The sequence below is a fragment of the Pollicipes pollicipes genome, unplaced genomic scaffold (genome assembly GCF_011947565.3).
Source record: "Pollicipes pollicipes isolate AB1234 unplaced genomic scaffold, Ppol_2.1 Scaffold_3447;HRSCAF=4054_pilon_pilon_pilon, whole genome shotgun sequence".
Lineage (NCBI taxonomy): Eukaryota > Metazoa > Arthropoda > Thecostraca > Pollicipedomorpha > Pollicipedidae > Pollicipes > Pollicipes pollicipes.
The window spans coordinates 11,345,844-11,365,133 of record NW_023596297.1 but is presented as its reverse complement, the minus strand read 5'-3'; the positions used below and the strand labels follow the sequence as shown (position 1 = coordinate 11,365,133).

At 56.8% G+C, this 19,290-nt stretch overlaps 1 protein-coding gene across 1 annotated transcript; it reads left to right on the top strand.

Annotated features, from left to right (window-relative positions):
* Window positions 1-5,052: 5,052 nt before the first annotated feature.
* Window positions 5,053-17,472, top strand: LOC119091631 (USP6 N-terminal-like protein). Its single transcript, XM_037214438.1, has 12 exons — window positions 5,053-5,370; window positions 8,371-8,592; window positions 9,613-9,856; window positions 10,558-10,693; window positions 11,070-11,213; window positions 11,785-11,945; window positions 12,422-12,568; window positions 13,938-14,063; window positions 15,104-15,143; window positions 15,820-15,930; window positions 16,826-17,217; window positions 17,398-17,472. The coding sequence occupies exons 2-12, from the start codon at window positions 8,423-8,425 to the stop codon at window positions 17,470-17,472; spliced, it is 1,746 nt and encodes a 581-aa protein (XP_037070333.1). The 5' UTR covers window positions 5,053-5,370; window positions 8,371-8,422.
* The last annotated feature ends 1,818 nt before the right edge of the window (window positions 17,473-19,290 follow it).

Sequence of the window (19,290 nt, the reverse complement as noted above, 5' to 3'; positions counted from 1 at the left end):
ACGTAAAAATATTGAAATAATTTGAAAAATTAGAGAGAAAATTTACGAAAGCATTTATTTCTTTTAAAAGAAAATATTGTTATTGATTTGTAGTATGATAGCTAAAAAAGAGCTATTTTTGCCAATTATTAGACAAATAGAATAAAGTTCAATCATTCTTACAAAAATAATTGTCTACGACTAGCAAGTATTGTACCCCAAATGTTAGACATAGTTGACGCAAGAGGGTCATTCATAACGCACTGGTAGTCAAAACAGCATTTTACACTCCGCAACGCACATTGCGATGGGCGTAATCCGTGATTGCTGTGCTGGGTTATGGTGCATCTATTCAAAGGTATATCCCAAGTGAACAGGTCGGTGTGCCGTAAGTGCTGAATGGAGGTGCGGCCAGCTTTGTTGCTCGTCGTATCGTTTCTTATATCTTCCAAGAAGTGTGGTTGTTGGCAAGGCGCAGAGTACCGCTACGAGATTGCCGTTTTTTGAAGCATCTGGAGTACCTACATAGATCTGCTCTTGGATCGGCGCCCTACTTCCGGTGAGTCTATCGAATATGGGGCGTTGTAAGTGTCTTGTTCAATCTTTGCATTCTCAACGATGTAAAATCAATTCGTGAAAGCAAAAGACAAGCTGGTTTGTACTGTGAAATGGGTGGAAATGATTTCAGGTTTGTTTATGTGTTACCTGAATGTTACTCAAGCAGCATGACATAATATTTGACTTATGTGATTATCAGATAGGTTCTTGTTTAACTTTTCCAAACTTTGTGGACTTGAAGTGGTTTTCATGGTGAAAATGACATGCATGAAGGCTGTGATGGTGACAGCCTTGAGTTCCTCAACCATATTCAGAACAAAGCACACCTGGTAGGTGGTTGTCCTCAAAGCATTCCAATATATGCTATTCACTCTTCAGTGACTTAATGAGATAGCTCCTGGCCACTCATCTGCAGTATTGCTTCTAGGTTTGGGGGACTGGCCATCCTCATCATATCCATGTTCTCAAGTGAGCTTAAAATGATGGACCAAGAAGGTTGAGGGACTGGGGGACTGTGGCTAAAAATCAAGACTCTGCCCTAGATCTCTTATTGGTGCATGGTACACTGTTGTGAGTATTTTTTCTTCAGGTGCAGAAACATTTAACAGGAATAGTGGTATTGATTTAGATCACCTGCTTGTATAGACTCCTGCCCCTGCAGGCTCCCAAAGTAGGAGCCACAATCACAGGCTTTTCCATAGCATGGCTCAGACCTAGGAAAGTAGGAAGTTTAATGATTAGCTGCATTGGCGAACAAATATCATGGCTTAATCTGTTGTCATCTCCCTAAACCTTTGCTCATTCCAGTCCTGTTCTGCATTTGCACTGAGGGCTAAGCTCCTTTTTATTGACCTCCAATCTATCTACATCTTTGTTGTTTCTTTCTTTCCATGACAGGAAATATGCATGATGCATGCAAACTGCATTTGTGAGCTTAGGAGCACTGAGTTGCAATTGTTCTCTTTTTACATTATGATATGTGTTGACAAATGATGTTTTGGGAATTAGCTCTGTTACTGTGACTATAAAAATGTGATATTCTCTTAATTGCTGCAAAGTTTGCTTATTTGCTCTTTTTCGTCAGAGGTTTGTGGCATTAGTACCCTGATGTAAGAGTTCTTATTCATTTGTATGGTCATAATCATTGTGAATTTATAAAAAAAAAACACAGCAAATCATGTTGGAAAGTGAGTCAAATCATAAGAAATGGTTTTGGATATTTTGACCTATGGGCATATGTAGCACTAAATATATTTCAGTAATATGTTCTGGACCTGATTTTTCCAACCTAAAATTTTACACAGCATGATAGGCTATCTTAGTTGCAATTTTGATTGAACCCACAGTCTTTGGGCTGGAGGATAATTTTGTGTTCAATCAGCTTTGTGATGCACATAAAATGCAGTGTTTTATGCACTGCAGTAAAATGCACATAAAATGCAACTGATTAGTGATTGATAGCTGTTAAGTGAAAAGTATCCCAAAAATATCCTGCTTATTCAGGCAGGAGGTCTGTAACTCAGAGATGGCCTTACATGCTCTTCTCATCCAGCCTATTTTGTAGAGGTACAGAACAGTATCTGTTTGGTGCATGATTGGACAGTGTCATCCGATGGGAATACAGGGTCTGCATTATTGTCCTGGAATGGAGGCGTAGCAGTCTTTGCTGAGGCAGCAATGTGATGAGGACTTCACCTAGGAGGAAACTTAAGTTGGCTGGAGTCACCTTCTTGTCAATACCCCTTGTATTGCTTAGCAGTCTTGTTTTGCATTTGGCAATTTTTTTGACACTGTGGAATCCAATTTGAATGCATTGAGGGACTATTTTTGTGGTTTTGAAGCCCTGTGGGCAGCTTAATTTAAAAAACAATGAGGAACTTGGCCACATGAGCGCTTGTAGTGATAGCCTTATTCCTCTGAGTAAAACCAGGAAAATTGAAATATAGTTGGGTTGGTATTTTGGCAGCATACCTTTTTCAAACAATAGTGGAAGCTTTTTACCACTTTGACTTCTGCTATTGTTTTGATAAAGGCATGTTGCTGAAATATCAACCCATCTTCATCTCCATTCTATCGGTTTTTCGCCCATGAATAAGGCTACCACTTCTGTCTTATCTATGTGAAGAATGTTCCTCGCTAATGCACTGCACAACTTATGGGGGTCCTGACAACACCAGGGCAGGGTGTCATGGTCTCAGAAGCTCACCCTTGGGTATGCCACGGCGCTAAGCTCACTGAGGACCTTGAGTCATTAAAATTGACATTGAAACCCGCAAAGGGACGTGATTGGAGCCCACTCGGTCATGTCGGCTGCCACAAATAGAATGGGAGTAGAACAAGGAAGTGGACAAAAATGCAACCGCAACTAGAGTAAGGTCGCAGCCGCCCGGTGTGGCGGCCAGATAAGATAGCGTGGCAGCGGGCGTCCGTGCTCGCGTGCGGTCCGCCGCAGGTCGTCCGTTCACTCAGCGGCGCGTGCCACGGCCTGCTGCAGGCGGCGCAGCATGCGGTGCTGCCCGCTGGCGACCCGCCCCCTCCGTCTGACCGAGCGCCCCCGCTGACCACCAGCCGTCGGTGCCGTTTGCTCCGTGTCTGGTCGTGCGGGCGTTGTCAATAGTCGTCTGGCTGTGTACCGTCGCATGCGGCCGCGGGGGGAGGGGGGAGGGGAGGGTCAGGGACGTGGCGATGTGTCACGCAGGTGCTCGCCGTCGTCAGTATCGGGTTCGGCCGCCGGCTCGTCACGGCCGGCGAGTCGGCGTTCCGCCCTCTGCGCAGCTTGTGACGACGCTCTGACGTGTGCTTAGTCATGGCGTTGATGTTAACGACGACTGGCGTCATTACCTTGCTTCGGTCAGCTTCCTTGTACGGGACGTTAGCCAGTGATGATAATGTAAATTGGCATGAAAGGAAAATCCCTCATCTGATGACACAGCAACGGTGATCAGAACAATAACGTTATAGGCCTGTACCAGCTTTGTGTACTGTGGGAGTAGTAAACAAAGCTGGTTCTACAGAGCGTGGTTCAGATTAAGTTGGGGGAAGAACAATGCTGAGGCCGGTGCCTTTGCTGATGCGACCCTTTCCCCGTGCGTGGGTGCAGAGCAGCCCGTTTCTCCAGTATGCTCAGTCCACTCAGTCCTTGCGGCCCGCTCAATGCGACTGCTCAGCCTCACAGGGCGCCGGCGGGCGTGCCACTGCGCACACTGTGGCTGCAGTGGGCAGTGCAGCGAGGCTGACTGCCAGCCGCCTGCACCGCACACACCAGCCGAGAACAGTGCATGCGCTCGCACGCGATCCGTGCTCTCCGGGACAAATAGTAATACCGGATGGAATGTGCCGCAGTAGTGACGCATGTAGAGCTCCAGAGGCGCGCCCAGGGAGGGGGAGTGGAGGAAGATGACGTCTGGCATTCGCGAAGGGTGTGGGCTGGGCAGCGTGTTGTCGCTCCTCTGGCATCGATGGTGACGCGCCAGCACTAACACAGCTTGCGTCGTATTCCATTCAGCTCAGTGCCGGTTATAGTGGCGCAGCCAGGCGTCTGGCATCGATGGTGATGCGCCAGCACTAACACAGCTTGTGTCGTATTCCATTCAGCTCAGTGCCGGTTATAGTGGCGCAGCCAGGAATTTGCTCAGGAGAGGGCCAACTTGCGTCATAGGGGCTCTTTCAGCCAAGGTTGCTCCTGTTCGTCACTCCTAAATGTCGCTTAGGGCTCTTGGTTTTTATTCGGGGGCTGTTTGGTGTTAGTTTTGAAAGATATTATTTTTGGCCGGTTGTCATGTCATTTACTCGTCTCATTAGCAGTATAGCGCAAAAGTATTGTAATTGAGCAGAAAATAGCCTCGGAAGCCGTTGCTTTCATACCCCCCCTCCCCCCGTTCCCCCTCTTAAACACCTATTCTTAAGCATTGGGAACCCTTTCTTGGATGTTTTAGAAGCCCCGTGTCGTACATGGCCAAACAGTTCTGGGGCGTGCAGTCGCAGGGGAGCCCCTGTCACCTTCAGTGGGGGAGAAGGGGGGAGGGCAGGGGCGCCAAAAGCCTCCCCTTGGCTACGCCACTGGCCGGTTGGATGGGCTGTAGCGCGCCCTGTCCTGCTGGTCCAGGCACCTCTCCACCACCTGTACCGTGCGTGTGCGTGCCCGCTGGGACAACCGCACTCAACACATCCCAGTGGAATGAGAGATCTTGGCCGAAAACGCGACCACAATTGCAGCGTCCTGTCTGGATAGCGGAGATATGGCCGCGATATCCAGATGCTGCCCTCGCTCCCGGCGCCAGGCGCGAGTGGGCACGCTCTTCCGGCGCGCCGCATCCCGCCCGTCCTACAATCGGCGCCGCGGCCGCCGGCGTGCCACAAACGGCGCGCCGGCCGCCGGCCACGGCGTGTGCCGATTCCGCGCGCCGGCTTCGTCCCCGACACTCCCGCTGCACTTTCACCGGCGCGGCGTCGGCGCCGGCCGAGGCGGCGGCCGGCGCGCGTGTCGCGCGCGCCGGTCGGACCGGCACACTCGGTCGGGGCGGGCGTGGCGGCGGCTCTGAGCGGCATCGCGAGCCGCCCCGCCGCGCCGTGCGATAGTACCGCGCTCGTGCTCGCCAGGCGGGGTCGGCGTGCTCGTGGGCAGCTCGGCAGGTGGACGGCCCCCGGGCTGCAGCACCGTCCCGCCGCTGCCGGAGATGCCCGGCAGGCGGGCGGTGGTCTGTGGGATCGGATACCTGCAGACATGACACCGGAGTGAAAGTGTGCGGGTGGCCGGGAGCCTTCTGTTGCGGGTGGCGAGCGCTGGCTGCTGAGTCAGCTGGGGATGTCCTGACATTTGGCGGCGCGACGAAGGTAAGGCAATCGGGGAAGGGGTGACGCAGCTCTCTGAATGCCTATGGTTGAGGGGTGCGTGTATCGCTGAGTGAGTGAGTCATGCGCCGGTGGAAAAAACACTACCACGCCTCGATATGCTGATTCTTCAAGCAGGTAAGCAGCGGATGTTTCTTTCCCCGGCGAAGTGACGCCTGTTCCGCCATGCTTTAAGGATATCGGTGCTATTGACGCGTAAAAAGGGAATCAATGGATGGCTGGCATGGTATGAGGTAAAGCTCTGCACCGTGGTGGAGCCCTGCCGCGCTGCAGGTGGTCGGGCTGATGACTCCGGGTAAGCGAGGCTAATCCAGTAGCCGCGCTGGATTCCGTCTGGGGCTGCCGGTTCTGGTCCTTGTATCAGGCGTGGTGCACAAGTGCTTGAAATATCCGCTCCAGTTATCGACTTACGTCGTCTTTGTAATGGCATACCAATAGCGCCTGGCATTGCTTTGCTGTGCATCGTCGCAACACGTTTGTTATTTGCATGGCCATACTTGGAATTGTCCGAGGCCACGCCCCAGCCAAGATAGAGACCAGGAATGGGAACGCTGGCCTCGAGCGGGGCCGAGACATCAGAACAGGAATGCGTCATTGGATAGGATGAATAAGTTAGCGATGCGGGCCGTCGGGTGCGCCTATCGCCGGTGATGTAACGTCCGGCCGGCGGAGCCCGGTCAGCCCAGAGGTTATGAGCGGCGGCAGGTCAAACAGCACGCGGCTGGTGCGCGGTCGAGGCGTGCGGCGCGCGTGTTCCGGACCGGCCGCATGCCGCAGAGTGCCTCCTCAGTCAGCGACTGGTGCTTGATGCACTGATTAGCACCGACATGCACTGATTAGCAACTGGCCGTACCAGCGCAATCACAGAGCCTGAAACTCAGTCCATACGTGCGGATTTTGCACGCCGTCGACCATGATATCAGCCTTATGAATGTGGTTTGAGCTGACCACTGGCCTCCTGTGCCACCTGGTGTGGGAGGTGGCGGTGCCTCCCGCACCATCACCCCGATCCCTGCTGGCCTCCCGTGCCGCCTGGTGTAGGAGGTCGTGGTGCATCCCGCTCCTCCGCCCCGATCCCTGCCGGCCTCCTGTGCTGCCTGGTGTGGGAGGCGGCGGTGCATCCCGCTCCTCCGCCCCGATCCCTGCCGGCCTTGTGCTGCGCTCAGCCTGCACCTCTCCCCCTGTTGCTAGGCTGGCCCGTAAGTCCCACGTGATTCGAGACACGCTGGCTGAAGAACAACAACTCACACTAGCGCAGCGCGCTAAGCATTTTCCGTCGCTGGCTGACCTCAATAGACAGTCGTGCTTCGCTATTAGTTGCGTCGCTTGTCGAAGTCGCAGTGCCCAGAGCTCCTGGTTCCGTCACGGCATTGGTCAGTGTGTACCGTGGCCGTATTGCTTTATGCTTTACGACCGTGTGTAATGACGATTCTTGCGGCTGGTGAGGTTCTTCCATCCCGATGTTGTTTTGCGGTGTAGCTACTCTGCTCCCGAGTGTCTCTCCTCGTCCTGCCGTCCCCTCGCATCACTTTGGTTCATGTTCGTGGAGCTTGACCCCCGCTCGCTCCTTGAACCCCGCTCTGGACGTTTGGTTCTCGCCGGCGTCTGCGCGGCCCGCCTCTCGCGCTGGCCGGGGCAGCCATCGGCAGCGCTGCTTCTGGTCCCGTGTGAACACCCCCGCCGCCGGCTCTGTCTGGGAAAACGAACCGGAAAACGCCCGGCCGCGCGCCGTCATTCTCCTCGTGCCACCGGCGGAGACACGGCCACGCTCTCTGAGGCTCACTACACCGTACAAGCGTTCTTCGGACGGTCACTCCTGGACGCGGCCTCTTCTGTGCGCGTGGAGAGGGCAGTGCGGCTGGCTCCGTAGGCAGTGAGTACCGGGTTGTGAATACCCCGCGCTGGGCTCGCCGCGCCAGCGCTTGCCCGTCCCCTGCACCTCCCCCCCCCCCGCAGCTCGGGAGTCGAGCCCGGATGCCGGCCGGTCGTGACGGTTCGGTCCGCCTCGCGCTACATTCAGTTGCGCCGCCCCAGGAGCGGCCGGCGAGTCACGGACGGGCGGGCGGGGGAGGGAGAGTACCGTGTGTAGACGGGGATTTTATGTCCCTTATGGCCTGGCCGGTCCCGCGCTGAATGAGCTGGTTAGTGTCCCGACGAATCCCAGACTTTCGCCGGCCAGCAGCCTTGAAATGCGAGTTGAGAGGAGGTGACCTCGTCTCCAGCGCAGTCGACTCGTCGTGGCGTTATTATTTGTTTCCACGTACCGGCCGCCCGGATCGTGTCCCTGACGATCCTCGGCCCGCTGCACGAACCGGGCGTAACGTCGAACGGTGTGTTTGTCGAGACGTGCGTGTCTGGCAGATTGTCTGGAAGGCGTCGGCACGTGTTTGCTCGTCTCTCCATGGCGGGTGGATGTGTTAGCAATGAGAAGTGATGAAACTCTACGGCTATTGTTTGAGGATGCTGCACGCCATCGATTCTGAGCGTTGTTTTTGGTTCACGCTTGTGTGTTTGCGTGCGACTTTCTCCGGCTGCCTGCACGATGTCCCAAAACAGCTGTCGCAGATGTGTTTTGCGGCGCCTTGATCGCCTTTTGGAGCTGGATGGCGGAGTTTGCGATCAATTTTACTTAAAGGGGCACAGGAAATCTTTGCAGTGTCTCGGCACATTCAGTCTTGGTACGCGCTGCTATACCGCTGCAGCTCTTCAGTTTGTTCGTGTTATTAATGTCAGCTGGAGATGTTGTTACGGTGGCTGTGGCATGACCCAGGCCTCCACCGCCTCAACCACAAACGGGCGCTGTGAGCGCTGACGAGCTGGGGAGCACTATATCCTCATTGCCACCCTCATGGGAGCATCTCATAGGAGCACCACACTTATCATCGTCACACGCGCGTCAGACGCGTGATGCCGACCTGGGGCTGATGCTGTAGCGTAGCTGCTGGTGTGACACAACCTTGACGAACACCCCCTCGTCCGCAGGAGGACCATGCGCCTGCACAGTTGAGGCGGCGGCGCGGCCGGCGAGGCGGCCATGACGCCGCCGGAGGAGGTGTCCGAGGAGCCGGCGGAGCGCGAGGCCCGAGAGCGCTCCGCCATCGTGGCCAAGTACGACATCGGCCACGAGGACGGCGCCCAGATCGACCCCTGGGAGGACCCCAAGTTCGAGATCTACCACGTCACCGACCGCTACGGTTTCATACAGTACGTGTTGGAGCGTGCAGCCGCGTGCCCGCCTGTCTCCTGCGGCTGTGAGGGGCGGGATAACCAGATGCCGGAAGCGATGGCCCACATGATACGGTTTGGTCCTAATTTACGTGCACCGTTGATTAGATCCAGTTTTTACGTGCACAAAGGCGATAGGCCCGAGTTGAGACCTGTTCCCAAAAAGGTAGACCGCCCGCCGTTTGTTGAAAGCTTGATTTTGATCGACGGGCTGTGGGTTTTTTGCTTTGTAGTCAATCTAGCATCGCATGTTTTGTGTGGCCTATCCATTGTTACTTCCAGTTTCACATATGTGTGTCGTGTGCGTAATTGAGCCGAATCTTCTATCCAGGTGCCGATTGGAAATGGCCCGTGTTCCGTGTCGTCCCGCTTTCCTCCATTGATCAGAGCCTCGGACGAGTTTATGAATATTCGGCGTCTTGCCACCTGCATAATTAACGGCATTTTTCACGCTCGCCTGGCTCGCTGCATTAAAGCCATAACTCGTTTCGCCGTTTTTATCTGTGCGAGGAGGCTAGACGATAATTTTGCTTGAAGCAGTGCTATTTTCTATGCGCCGGCTCGCTTTAGAAGGCGTTCCGATGTGTTGCCGGGGAGATTTTGCGCGGAACTATTTCTCCGTTCATGCATGAGCGTGAAACCCCTCACCGATGCGAGAAAGCTGCGCCGGTTGTCTCGAAGTTTTGTGCCGTGTGAAAGCTTGTCTGCAGTAGGCAAATGTGGTAAGTCACTGAGATCAGCCGAATTTCGCTTTCTCGCCTCCACCCCCTCCCCCGCCCCCTCCCCCGCCCCGCCTCGCAGTTATGCAAGCATATTCTAGGCTTGTCGCAGCTCTTGAAGGTACCTTCCGTTTCGGCGGTCCGTAGAACAATGACTGACCAGATGGTTCATTTCTTGTTTTGCTGTCCAATATCCGCTGAACTTAGGGGAGAGAATAATGCTCTCATCCGCTTGTCATCAGTGCTCATCCTTATCCCATCCTGCCCCTTCGTGTCGCAGTGACGACCGTCTGCCGGCGACGCGGTCCGTGCTGGAGCGCAAGCAGCAGGCGCTGGAGCTGTCGCGGGAGAAGAAGTGGCTGGACATGCTGGCCAAGCTGGAGCGCTCGGGCCGCGACCACAAGCGCCTCGACAAGTTCCGCTCGCGCGCCTACAAGGGCATCCCGGATAAGCTACGCGGCAAGGTGTGGGCGCACCTGCTGCGCGTCGATGAGGAGAAGCAGCAGCACCCCGGCACCTACCAGGTGAGTGCGGCGGCGCGGGAAGGGGGCTAGGGGGTGGGGACACGGCCCAGGGTCGACACGCGGCCGTGGCACAGTGGCCGCGTTCGTTGTGGTCGGGCGGCTGTCGCGTTGACATGGTGTGGGGGCTTACCGCAGCCTTCCTGTGGCGCGCGGTGTAATACTCCAGTGATCATACGCTGATCGATCCGCTTAGAATAACTGATGCGGGACGCTCATGCAAATCCATCGGGCTTTGCGGGATTGCGTGGCCCGGTGGAACGCTGCGTACGTTTCTGCACGTAGCGTCCTGGCGAAGCGTCGGGTGAGCGGAACAATCTTGGAATGCGCACGGTTGTGGCGAGTCACCCTGTTCTCCACCATTGGCGTCTTTCACCTGTTGGCTGAAGTCGTCCACCTGCCCGCTATCAGGACTGATGACATAGGTACCACCAGTGCAGTTCACCTTCTCGTCACCAGTGTAGTCCACCCTACCGCCACCAGTGTAGTCTACCTGGCGCTGGCCACCAGTGTAGTCCACCCTCCCGCCACCAGTGTAGTCTACCCTCCCGCCACCAGTGTCGTCCACCTCCCCGTCACCAGTGCAGTCCACCTCCTCGCCACCAGTGTAGTCCACGTCTCCCCATCAGCGTCTGCTCCCTCCCGGCTGGAGTGTCGGTCTGCCCGTCGCCAGCGCCGCCCTCTCACGGCCGCGTGTGTCGCAGGAGATGAGGGCGCTGGCTCGTCAGTGGTCGCCCGAAGTGCGGCAGATCGACCTGGATGTCAACCGCACCTACCGCGACCACATCATGTTCCGCAAGCGCTACGACCTCCAGCAGCAGGCGCTCTTCCACGTGCTCGGTGAGTGAAGGCGCCGGCCCTATCCGTCTGAACCACAGTCAGGGTGCCCTGTGTGTGCGTGTGGTGGTATGGCGGGGGGAGGGGACGTGAGGGACCGGTGACCGTCTGCTCCCCACCGCGCTCAGCCTTGCCCTGTCAGCCACCTCTTGGTGAGGAGATTTGCTCCGCCAGTTCATCGCCAGGCCGGCGAAGCGTGGGCCACGACATGCCGAAATGGCGGCCGGCAGGTTTCAGAGAGGCCTGTCGCTCCCTTTCGTCTGGCCGCGTTTGACCCCGTCTGTGTGTGTGTTTGCTGCCTGGGAGGTCTGCTATGTTTAGCACGTCACATCTGAGCGCGTCTCGCCCGGCGGCTGACGCGGCCCGGCGCCCGTTCCAGCGGCGTACTCGATGTACAACTCGGAGCTGGGCTACTGCCAGGGCATGTCGCAGATCGCCGCCCTCCTGCTCATGTACATGAATGAGGAAGACGCGTTCTGGGCGCTCTCCGTGCTCATGACGGGCAACCTGTATCGGATGCATGGTGAGGACCCCCCACGTGCAGCTCCTGTGGTGGGCTTGGACCCGACGGTAGTGACGTGGTTCGTAGAGTGGCCAGAAGCGAGGATAATGTTTTATTTTGGCAATGGCAGGGTGATGTCACCGTATGACTCACCGCGTCGAAACAAGCATCCGGTTTCCAACGTAGGAGGATTAAGGAGCTGGCGGGCTTGAAGACTCCCCACATAGCGCTTTGACGGACACGTGATGTCGGTCCTTTCATTCAAAGCGATATGATTGGTGATGTATCGTTTGTCTTGTTGGCCTTTTGTTAATCGTGTTATGCTCATGATTGTGTTGTTTCCATCTTTATAATTTCATTATTCATGCTTATAAGTAATGCTGCCTTATTTCGTTAACGACAAACTGTGTGCATGAACGTTTTTGACTGGGCGGGATCGGGCTGTTTGCTCCAGTGCCCTGTTGCATGTTTGTGTCCCTGTTGAAACTGCTGACAAATTGCGACAGCGGCGTGCGTGTCGCGTGTCGCGGTTGCGTCGGGTCATTCGCTGAAGTGGCTGCGCTGAGTCTGCTAACGAATCCGTTGCGTGCAGGTCTGTTTATCCATGGCTTCCCAAAGCTGTTAAGGCTGCAAGCGCATCACGACAAGATCATGAAGAAGTACCTGCCCAAGTTGAAAAAACACATGGAAAAGAACGGCATCGACACGGGTATCTATACACTCAAATGGTTCTTCCAGTGCTTCTTGGATCGGGTGAGTGCGTATACAGGCATGGCCATGTCTTGCGCTTGACTCTGCGGCGAGCGTTTTCCGTAATAAAGACGAACACGCGCCCTCACACCAGACCTACATTTCGTAGCACATGCAGCTGTGAATGAGCATTCACTGTCGTGCGCGCATTCATTACGGGCGGGTCTCTTGCACTGGACTTTTGATAACTTTTACGCGCCGTTCTCAGTGAGACTAGTTTTGGGTAAGCTGCGTGCTCCGTGGCTCCTTTCCACACGCCGCGCAACTTACTGTGTGTCTTGTCTGACTCGGCAAAAGAATTATGTTTCTGTCGGCCGGTGGTCGACCACCGGCTCTACTGAACCTCGGCTCACACTCGGTTTCACGACTGCGACACTGAAACGCCGGCCGTCGGCGCTGGCCGTCACCCGTGCGCAGGGTCATGCCGCGCGTCTTCGGTGGTGGCGGGACTTTGACCTCGTGCGCTCGCTCGCCGCCAGGTGCCGTTCACGCTGGCGCTGCGGCTGTGGGACGCCTACCTGCTGGACGGCGAGCCGATCCTGGTGGCCGGCGCTTACATGATCCTGAAGCTGCACAAGAAGACGCTGATGCGCCTGCCCATGGAGGAGATCCTCGACTTCCTGCAGGTGACGGCCGCCGCCGCGGACCGACGGCAGGGACTGGGGCTGGGGCTGGAGCTGGACTGGGACTGGTACTGGGGCTGGGGGCTGGGACCATCGGACGGACCGCAGGTGGCGCCGGAGTGGGACGTGCAACTGCCACTTATGGGGATTAACCGTGGCCGGCACTTACCAGAATTGGCCGGCTTGTCCCGCGGACTAATGGGGTCTGTGTTCGTGTTTGTTAGCTCCACGGCGGCGAATGCGTCACCGGTGTCATGCGGGCGCCCTGTGCCAGCCGCGGGTCAGACAGGCTGTGGTCTGTGGTGATGAACCGACGTGATGACGCCGTGTACGATGCCCGGCTCCGACCATGTAGCCTGTGGTCTTTATAGTCGTTACCATTGTGGCTTGATGACATCGAGGTCTAAAGCAGAGGTGATCTTCCAGCGGGCTGAAAGCTTATTTTTACTGCTGTCTGATTTTTACGCCGTTTTAACACAAAATCAAAATATTTACATTTTTCACTACATTTTGATTGGTTGTGGCTATTGGCTAAGTTGTAGGAGACGTTTCTTTTCAGTCAAGGAACCAATGGCAGCATACTAATAACACAGAAATATGCTCCAGTTATGTCGTTTGTTTGCCACAAGTGTTAGGCCTTGCACTCGGTGACAGTGGCTGTTGGCCATACCTAGGCATCGTGCATCATGGCCTTTACAAGGGGTTGAAGTCAAAATGTGTGTAGTCCCATTCACAGACATGGATTCATCTCGCTGCAGGATGTCTGTGTGTATATCATGCGCATAGAGATGAGCATTATTACGTTTGGCTGGCGTCCCACTGGTGCGCAAGAGTAGTAAAGCTGATGGAGTGCAATGGTGATGTGTGTTTTATGATGTCAGGCCGTCTGAAATGCACACTTGTGATCTATTTGTGATTTATTCATGTCGTTTGAAATTGGATATATGCGCCACCACTGTGATGTAGCTGCATTGTACGTAGCGTGCCAGGTTTTACCACGTTTATTTCTCGTGTTATTGACAGTGAGTGTATCCCATGTCATGCAGTTTTGTCAGGTTCATACAACCGCCACTTGCGTGGTTTTCGGCCAATTAGCAATGTCAGTATCTTCACTCTGGAACCTGGATCAAACCAATATTGTATTAATGTTTGTGGTTAAGCTATTCTTTCATTCCATTTCCCATACAGGAATGTTCTTGCACTCACAGCATTTGAGTTTTGCGCCGTTTCTGTCAGTTGTTGCCACCGGAGTTTCTCCTGGCCCCGGCCTAAAATTGAGCCTGGGCCTAAACCTGACCTTGAGCGTTCCTCGGCCCGTGTTATCTCTCTGCACTCATCCTGGCTCACCTCGCCTGACCTGACCCGCGCGCAGGTGCGCCTGGAGCGGGACTTCCAGTTCGACGACGACACTGCCATCCAGGAGATGGAGCGTTGTCTGGACGAGCTGCGCGCCGGCAAGCTGGACCGGCCGGGCGCGCCGTCCGACCGTGAGCTGCCGCAGCGGCCGCCGGGCCGGCCGGCGCTCTGGCCGCCGCCGCGGCAGCCGGACGGCGTGGCCGGCTCGCCCGAGCGGCGCCGGCCGCCGCCCGAGCCGGCCGACAAGCTGGCCGACGGCTGGCAGCACTCGCTCGGCCGCGACGAGCGGGGCGACGAGCCGCGCCCGGCCGACGGCCGGGACCAGGGGGCGGACGGCCGCGAGCGCTCGGTCGACGGCGGCGTGCAGCGGCGCAGGGAGCGGGCCGCCGATCAAGGTGGGTGAGACATGCAGCGGTCCGTGGCCCGGTGATGGCGCCGCTGTCGGCGTGTCCTGGTGGACCGGGTGGAGTGGTGGACCGCCAGCAGAACGCGCCGTGGACGTGTCTGTTGAAAATGACGGCCGAACCGTATGGTCTGAGGTCAAATGGTCACGAACGTTTTTGAGGATATCATTTTCATGGGAATTTATGGGCATTCACGACAGAAGCCTCGCCGGGAAAGGATGCACCACGAGCGTTGCGGGTCGTGGTCCAGGCGCGTTAAAGGCAACAGCACATGCTAGCGCGTCGGGTGCTGGTCCGAAGGCCAGTGACTCGACACTGTCTTCTCAAACGCTGGGTGTTGGAGAGCAAGCGAGTGGTGGCGACAGCTGACGCCTTGACAGCCGACAGTTGACCACAGAGAAGCGGCGGGCATGTCGAGTCACCCCCTCAAAGTGTGTGTGCCGAGCCCTGAGCGGCGCCGGCAGCTTGTTTGCCCGCTGTAACAACCCCGATCTCCGGTTGCATGCGCCGGCGCAGCCGCACACAGTCCGTTCGTGTCGCGTCGCGTCCAGGCCTCCGTGCCCCACCGGCGCTTTCATATGTTGATCGAGGGCAACGAGTTGGGCCCCCCGTCTTCTCGGCAGCCGGTGAGTGATGCTGGCGGGTGCCGTCTGTCTGTCTGTCTCGCTGGTGGGTCCTGTCTGTCCGGCTTGTGGGTCCTGCCTGTCCCACTGGTGGGTCCTGTCTGTCCCGCCGGTGGGTGCTATCTCCCGCTGGTGAGTCCTGTCTGTCCCGCTAGTGGGTCCTGTCTGCCCCGCTGGTGGACATGTCCACCGAGGGTGGGTTGTGTCTCTCTGGTGGGTCATGTCTGTCCCGCTTGGGGGGGGGGTCACGTCTATCCCGCTAGCGGGTCATTTCTTTCCGTCTGGTGGGCCCTGTCTGTCCCGCTGGTGGGTCATGTCTGTTCCCCTGGTGGGTCCTGTCAATCTGGCTGATGGGTCCTGTCTGTCCCGCCGGTGGATCCTGTCTGTCCCACTGGTAGGTCATGTTTGTTCCGCTGGTGAGTCATATCTATACCGCTGGTGGGTCATGTCTTTCCCCCTGGTGGGTCCTGTCCGTCTTCCAGGTGTGTTCTACATGACCCGCTGGTTGGCCACGCTTGGTCCGCTGGCGGATTATTTGTCCTGTTGCTGGTACGTTTGTCTGTCTTGTTGGATCCTGCCCGTTTCGTTGGTGGGTCATATTTGTTTCTAGCTGGCGAGTCCCGTCTCTCCCGCTGGTGGGCTTTTGTCTGTCTGTTCCGCTGTCTGGTCAACTTTGTCTGTCTGTCTGTCTGTCTGTCTGTCTGTCCCGCTGGTGCGTACTGTGCGTCCCTCCTACAGGTGTTTCCTGTCCTCTCATGACCCTATTCTGCCAGTCTCGAGCAGTTGCGAGGGAGCTCGTCAGCCCCCTCCCCCCCCCCCGCCCACCGTGCGTCGCGCCCCGGTGACGCCGCCGCCGGCCGACCGTCCCCAGTCCGGCCGGGCACCTGGTACCGCCAGGAGACGGTCAGTTCGTACCGGTACAGTGACCCCACCACGCTCGCGTGCTACCACTACCAGAGCTCGATCGTGCTGGAGCAGGCCGGTTCGCGGCCGGGCCGGGCGCCGCCGGACCGACTCGACCCCCTCGTGAGAGGCCGGCGCACGCCTCGCTTTTATCGTGTGTCGAAGTTTTTTTGCTTTGGGATTTTTTGTGGTATGCTTTTTTGTGTGAATGTGGTTTTGATGGCAGCTTTTCCGGTTTTATTCAAGGACGCGTTCGCTGTCTCGATTAAGGAATGAGGATCAATTTATTTGCTAATCCGCCTTTTTAGCGTACGACGGTATTAACGGTGCTTGAGCTATGCAGACGCGCGCTGTTTTGAGAATTCGGACAGCAGAGGGCGGCCCAAACCCGTCGGGCTGTTTTCTTTTGTTGTGTGTAGCTTTTTTAACTGGAATTATACACTTATCAAAGTTTGTGTTGTGTTTTGTGTGCTTGTTTATCTGCATGCTTGTTAATTTTGGGAATGTTTTTGCAAGCGTTATTGAGTCCAATTGTATTATTTTGCATTTTGTTGTGGATGATTTGCTGCCCTGGCAGCACTTGCGCTAATGTGCATATCACGATGCTGCCTGGCTTATGGCTGTCGTTCAGTGCACTTCGTGGAATTAACGATCTAGCTGAAGACGTCGGCCCAGTGCCACGTTCTGTCACCGGCCGTTATCAATGTACAGGAAATGGTGGCATGTGTCTCGTCGGTTACTTGTTAGTTGCTGTGATGTCAACGTGAACCATTCACACTTTCAGCCGGCAAACCCACCGAGTGCGTTCGTTGGTGGCCTTTCACTTCCATGTCATCCCAAACTGGCACATAATTCAAGCTCCGACTACAGCCAGCGCGAGAACCATGTGCTGGTGGCCGAGTCCGACCGGGCTGGTGCCGCGCCGCCCGTCCCGACGCCGCGCCCTCTGTGACCCGCACCCCGCTCCGTTCCAGCTGGGAGTCGTCCGCGTCACGCCAGTGTAGACGCGACCCGCTCCCGCGCCGACTCCGGCTTCACGCCGGCTACCGCCAACGGCCTGTCGCCGAGCCGGCGCCGGCGGCCGACGCATCTCAGTCTCACGCAGCTCAACCTGGAGCCGACCTCGCCCGGCGCGCACGTCAGCCTGGAGCCTGTCTCTCCCGGCAAGGTGTCCATCTACGTGTCGTACGCGGCCAACGGGCGTCGGTCGCCGGCCGACTCGGCCCAGATGTCGCTGCGGTCGCGCGGCTCGTCCAAGGCGTCGGTGCGCTCGCCCGACTTCGGCGGCGCGCTCGGCTCGCTCGGCTCGTCTAAGGCGTCGCTGCGCTCGCGCGGCTCATCGCGGCGTTCGGCGCGCTCGCCGGACGCGGGCACGCTCGGCTCGCGCGGCTCGTCCAAGCGCTCGCCACCGTCGTCGGGCTCGGAGCCGGCCTCGCCGCTGGCGCCCGGCTGGCCGGGCGCGGCGCCGGCCGGGCCCGAGCCGACGGTGACCATCTTGCGCCCGGAGCCGGGCCGGCCCGGCGCCACCCTCGTCTCCATCCGGCAGGGCGGCGCCGGGGACACGCCCGTCACGCACCGCGTGCCCATCTTCGTGGAGGCATCCGGCGTCGAGCTGAAGTAGTCGGCCGCCGCGCATCGACTGTGATACGCTGCCCGGTGCCGGCGTGCGTCGGGCAGGGTCGACGGCGGCCGGCCTGTCACGCGGCAGCTCTCGCGCATCGCGGGCGCGCGTGGGACGCGTGCATAATCCCGTCGCTCTCTCCGGCGTCCCCGCCGCGGCGCGAAAGCGTAGCTTGTCATGGGAGTACAAAGTCGCCACGTCGCAACAGTTACAGTTGTACCACGGAGTGATGCTGCCCCGTGTCGAGTGGCGTGCGACCCTGCCGACGAGGCGGCCTTCCCGTAGACATTCCTCACCTCCGCAAGCGGTGTTGACCCCCCCCCCCCCCCAACTAGCTCGTTGAAGGCCCCGAGTGCGTCCGCCTTCCCACCATCTCGTCTCGTGCCATTTCCACTGGGGTCTGCCCATGGCGGACGTCCCGTCCCGTGCCTCTCCCCGTCGCCGCAGCCGAGCAGCCGCCGGCGCGAGCGCGCCAGCCGCTGGTCTGGGGCTCGTGCCGCGACTGGTGTGGCCCAATCGTGCCTCCTTTTAGGCGCTGTACTCGACTGTGTCGTGCTGTGGTGGACTCGTGCAACTGGAGTGATCGTTTTGTCCCGCATTATGTAATTGTTACGCGACCAATTTTCTGTGGCGTATATATCGCCAGCCCTGTCACAAGTGCGCAATATGCAGAAAGGCTTCGATCAAAGTGCTACGATGCGGTGGCAATGATGGACATATTTGAGGAGGATGTTATTTTTGTATCTGTGCCCTATCGCCCCGTGGGCGTGCAATCATCGTGCCGTCGCGAGCGCAGCTGTTACGATAACGTACCATTGGTAATAATGACTCGTATGTTATGTTCCAATCAATACATGTTTACCTCGACCTTTTCTCGAAAGGATGCGTCGCTGTCCTGTGTGACGACCCGTGGGCTCCAGATGATGATTCGAGACGCGTCGTTAACTGAGGAACGTTCGGCTCTTTTCTCTTCTTTTTTTTCACGCGGACGACTGGCACCAGGAATATGAAATTCTCAGCACCTGATCTGTGTACACGAAGCCTGATGTCGGGAAGTTGGAACTGAGGTCATGTTAGGCCATGTCGATTGGGTAATAGCACTAGCCGACAGTATATTGCTGATTCTCGAGCCCGTTCAATTTCGCACAGGACTACCAAGCTACATGCGGCTGGATAATGAACGTTCAAGACTTTTCTGCTCGTCATGAGGTCATGGCGGTCGTTGAAAGACCGGGTGTCCTAGGTCATGCCACAATGGCCTTGCAAATTGACCCCTTGAGGCTTAGTTACTTGCCGTACTTCGTCTTTTTGCACGTTGTGTGAGCTTTAAATCTTGACGGACGAAGCTCCGGTTACGGGCCCATAGCACGGCAGCTCACGCTCCGGGCCATCGTCGGCCACGACAGGAACACCGCAGTGCGTCGCTGAACGTTTCACGTTCAAACGAGACGGCTCGGAGTGGCAGCCCGCCGCTCAGTCACGTCGTGTCGGGAGGCTAGGATACGGCAGGTCGAACCGTACGTCAAGTGCAGTCATGACAATGTAATGCACACTTAGCGATTACACACCGCGGACATAAAAAAAGGCGTTTTTAGAACCTTCCGCACGATCTGGGCCGTACCAAACACGTCGTGCTTCTCGTTGCGAACGAAGCTTTCTTCCACCGTTAGCGCAAGAGTGACCTAATAGGCGCACATGCCTGACCGAAGTTTTCTTTCACCGCTTGCATAAGGATGACCTAATAGGCGCACATGCCTGTAACATGTGTTTAAGAGTTGTTGCATATCAGATAGGCAAGCGAAGTATATTAACGTACTA